Genomic DNA, 4,773 nt, shown 5'->3' with positions numbered 1-4,773 from the left:
GGGGATTTGTTGGGTTTTCCCTATGTAATAATATTGATAACAGTAAGGTCTAGACCTTACTTTGTAAAGTGTCCTGAGATGACTTTTGTTGTGATTTGGCGCTATACAAATAAAATTTGATTTGATTTGATTTGATTTGATATTCGGCTTATCAGACTTCCCTTTTGGACAATGCGTTTTGGATCCCTTGGCTGTGAGAGTTTTGCTTGGACTGTTTAAACGACCTGTGAGTGTTATGTGCTGCCTCAGTGCTCGGCTTTGTGTTATCGTTTTGTCTGTAAGCGCTCTTATTAACGAGACAGTGTTTTTCCGTATCCTCGTCTGGCTATTGAATTGAGTTCACCTTTGATATCATCGGCTGCTTTACGCGCTGATCCTGACAAAAATGCCTTAAAAGGTGCATTAAATAAGATTTTACACATTGTGCCTTTGTTTTATAATGCATATTTGTTTAATTTGTATATACTGTATGTGTTGGCGTTTGCCTCCGAAAATTTTGCTATTTCGTATCATTTATTCAGGCCACTCTTGGTGTGAAAAGGCCTTTTTAATTTTAAATAGTTTAACACGGTCATTTGAAAGGTAACTATATTTGTCAGGTATTTCTCTCTGAAATGTAGTGAATTAGAATTATAAAATACCAGAAAATGTAAATACTTAAAAGTTCAAGTACCTTAATTTGCTCAAATACTTAAGGACCTAGATATAGCCTGTGGGAGGATTTGTAGGAATACCATATGCTAAAGAGTTAAATAGACTTAAGGTCAGCGTGGGTGACCGCCATTCCCATGATGGTTTATCCTTGACTGCACTTCCTCCTTCCATATTAACATGTGCTTATAAAGCTGGATTGTCTTTTGTAGCTGGACTCAGGGAAAAATGTTTTCACGGCTTTATAGAATGGGTTTAGACTTGAAATACTCTCGGTGGAGATTACGTGTATATATATATTTGAAAAACAACTATAATACTTTCTAACCTCTTCCTGAGGGATCAAGGCTGTAATACAAGCAAATCTACCAAAGCAGAGTGAACTAGAATAGATCAGAGTAGCAGTAAATTATGTATTAAGATGAGCACACTTGTACACACATGCACAAACCCAGTTCCATTGCTCTGCTGCCATAAGCACATGCATCACGGTCCGTCATGGAGGGACTATATCGCTCGAAGTGACAGGAGAAGAGCCTTTCAGCTCTGACAAAATGGCAACATAAAACCTCGTGGCAACACATCATCTCGAGTGCACAACAAGCTCTGAAGTCTTTATTCTGCGGTTTTAATCCGAAATGACAGAAAGCCTTCACTTAATTGTTCCGGGGCTGATTGTTGCGGCATGTGTGATCGTGCGGTCCCCCAGTATTCTTTCTAAACTGTGTGTGTGGACAGAAAATCAGCCAGGCATTATCCATGATAAATGAGAACTTCATGTGACAGATCTGTGGCTGTTGAATGCAATGACTCTCAACTCTTCCGACAAATTCATGGCTATATAATGAATTATGACTCATGGTCCATTTGGTTCAAATGTGATAGTTTCCACTAAAATATATAGATCCTGCATCTGGTCATACTATGTGACAATAGTGCAAACACAACTTTCAAAGATAAAAAAAAATGCATTCATTAACCAGAGCTGACATAAATTTGTCCTCCTCCTCCTCTCAGATGACTGCTGACCTCCCTATGGAAAAACCAGGCTGGAACAGTGTTTCACTGGCGGGATCAATGCAGTATCACATTACTTATGAGCAGTTTTCAAGCTTGCTTGGTGCAATATCATGTTATGGCAGATACTGTCTGGTGCTGCAAATTAATAAATAAAAAATGAACACTTAATAGCTGGAAATTTACTGAATAGCACAGACGGCACAAACTTATGTCTGTAATCAATTTTGCTCACAGCAAGTGCCAATGTTAATGAGTGCTGATTTTCCAGTGGCCATTATACTGTGTTGACTAGAGTGTTGCTGATTCACTCATAGTGCTGATATGGCTCTCAGGCAACTCTCAAACTATTTAAAACCATTAAATTAAGCCTAATGGCTGCTACAGAGGGCGGTTAATGGACCGGAAAGATTCTTGAAGACACTCCTAGTCCTTTTCGACCCCCTTTGACGCTCTTGGTAACATATGGAGCGTTGCTCTCTAAAATAAGTGCAAGGCAAATTGGCTCCAACACAAGGTGGCACACCTCAGAAGACCCTACCCTTCTCAAGTGATTTACCCCCTTAAGCTTAGCTCTGGTGCTTCGGTAATTACCGAAAATTGAAACAGACCATCAGCTGCTGCCTGATTGCGCTGCCGGTGTTGACATGCCATTTGTTGTGTATATTAATATGACACCTTTAACAGCTTAGCACCCCAAATTACATGCCAGTGAGAACACATGGTTTCGCAAACAGAAATGTACGTAGTACGTAGTTAAGCTGTCGAAGCTTGCAATCTAGTGACATGCCTCCTGCTTCACGGTCAAAAACATGTTTAGGAGCACTAATGGTGATTATGTTCACAATCAACTAACCAAGTAAACAGTCATTCTACAACTTATTGGAAAATTGTAAAAAAAAAAAATGCCCGAGATTGTGTGTTTTGTCAACCCAGCACTCGAAAACCTATACGTATAATGATGTAAAACTGAAACAAGCAGCAGATGTTTGACATGAATTTGTTTTTTTACAGTCCATCAGCTAACTAATCAGTTGATCAATTATCTATTGGTGCAACTTTATTAACACATATCACCGGTCCTGTGTTTCATATTATCTTGTTTGTTAATTTTCTTTGATTTAATTAGCATATTCAATGACTTACTCATTAGTTTCCTTGGGTAATCAATTATTCATTCACTTTATTATTCATGGCTTACTCACTCAGAATCAGACTGTCACTCACTTGTTCAAGCAGTCATTTATTTGCTTATTTACTGATCTGCATGTTCATTATCTGACCATTGATCCGAAAATAGTGAGAGAATGAATTAATGAACTGAATGAACAACTATGAGCAAATGAGTCTGAGCAAATAAGAAATTTACTCACTCAGTGCTCCTTTATTTGCTTTTATTCATTAACTTAGTAACTCAAGTAACTTTGAATGACTGAATTATATGAGTGAGTGGGCTTTTTTAATTTCACTCACTGGTGTATTTACTCATCAATTTTCTTAGCCAATTTTCTTAGCTAACTTTCTTTAATTTTCTGGTTTATTGAAGGAACGAGTGAGTGATTTACTAATTTCTTCACTCGCTCATTTATTTATTCATTCAATGAAGTCATGTTTCATTTAGCGGCTTAGTGAGTGAATGAGTGAGCAATAGACAAAATGGGTTTATGAATGAATGAGTGAAATGAAAAATATGTGTGATGTGGGTCATATATTCATTTAAACTCATTTGCGCTTTCAAGCGAGTGAATGAGGAAATGATACTAAGTGAACCAGTGTATCAGTGAGTAGAAAATAGAGTTTATAAATGAGTGAGCAAGTGACTAAATGAAAGAATGAGTAGATGAATGTTGAAAAATGAGTCTCAGTAACGCAGTGATGTGAGTGAACATATGAAGTAAATGAATGAGTTTGCGTTAGCGGATCAGTTCCTGTTCCAAGTGAACCTCTGAATGACAGCCTAAAGGACACTACCTTTCATTCATTCGTTGTTAAATAACTAGGCCCACACCTGTCCTGCAGGTCACGCCTCACCTTTTGCTCCTCTGGGAGCTCTTCTTGTCTCTCTTGTTCATCACTACGGGAACACAGCTCGTGAGCTCGGTCCAGTCCGCGTGCAACCCGCAACTCCACCCCGTGGAGAACCGAGAGAAGAGCCATGACTCGGCTTTACCGGGCCGGTGGCAGGTGCATTTCCTCTGGCCGGACATGCAGTCACAGGGCTGCTCCAGCTGGATATTCTTGACCAGGTGCCGCCCAAACGTCGTCCCGCCTGTCTTCTGAATGTGGAGGAAGACCATCACATCGTCTCCTCGGATGTTGAAGTCGACGTGCCTATCGAGGTCCGGCTTCGTTAAGTTAAATTTGGATCTGATTCTGGAGGGAAGGTCCTCATCCGCCTCCGGCTCCGTGTAGACGAACTCAAAGCTGGATGAATACCGCTGGAAAAGCCCTTTGTCGTCACTTCTGAAGTAGCAGGTGTTGCTGTCCGCCGGGCACACGTACTGGTAGCCGATCATTAAGAAGAGCACCGCCGCAACGGGGATGAAGATGAGTCTATTGAACTTCTCCATGGTGCAGGGTGGAAATCACGCCGTCGGCACAAACGGTAACGTGATGCCCGAGTCGTTTTCCTTTCCCCCTCGTCTCATTCTGCCTATCTCCTCCAGGCAGCCTACGCCGTGCGCCTGTCAGTTAAAAGCTGGAGTCCCACCAGGTAAAAGCATGTCCTCCAGGCAGCTCCTTGTCCTGCAGGAGAACAGCACCACTTTTTAGACTTGAAATTGTCACTAAACATTCATCTATTTCCTACAAGATTAATTCTAAATTTCTTTTAAAGTATGTCAACCAGGGGGCACAACTCGAGTACAATAACATCTTTCCAGAAGTCAGCGCCACGCTGCCACAAGGTACATCCCCGCGTAAGGAGCGCTCGGGCTCAGCTGTCCAGCCAGAGCCAACTGCTGATCGCTATCTGAGCCAGGAGCACCAGCGACAAGCTGGACAAAACTAACACAATCACTTCCGGGAAGGACTTTCAAATTAAAACAGTTTCCGCCCAACATTTTGCAACATGCTGCCTTAAATAGGTTAAAACCATTAGGGAAA

At 41.1% G+C, this 4,773-nt stretch overlaps 1 protein-coding gene across 1 annotated transcript in view; it reads right to left on the bottom strand.

The window, feature by feature from the left end:
• Positions 1 to 4,644, bottom strand: part of LOC109951473 (heparan-sulfate 6-O-sulfotransferase 3-like) — a 41,255-nt gene extending 36,611 nt beyond the window's left edge. Inside the window, exon 1 of the mRNA XM_020585993.1 lies at positions 3,700 to 4,644. Coding sequence (XP_020441649.1) covers positions 3,700 to 4,238 — 539 coding nt within the window. The 5' untranslated portion in view covers positions 4,239 to 4,644. The remainder of the gene's footprint in view (positions 1 to 3,699) is intronic.
• Between the last annotated feature and the right edge of the window lie 129 nt (positions 4,645 to 4,773).

The sequence above is a fragment of the Monopterus albus genome, unplaced genomic scaffold (genome assembly GCF_001952655.1).
Source record: "Monopterus albus unplaced genomic scaffold, M_albus_1.0 scaffold391.1, whole genome shotgun sequence".
Lineage (NCBI taxonomy): Eukaryota > Metazoa > Chordata > Actinopteri > Synbranchiformes > Synbranchidae > Monopterus > Monopterus albus.
The sequence above is the reverse complement of the archived record's forward strand: the minus strand, read 5'-3'. Positions and strand labels throughout refer to the sequence as shown.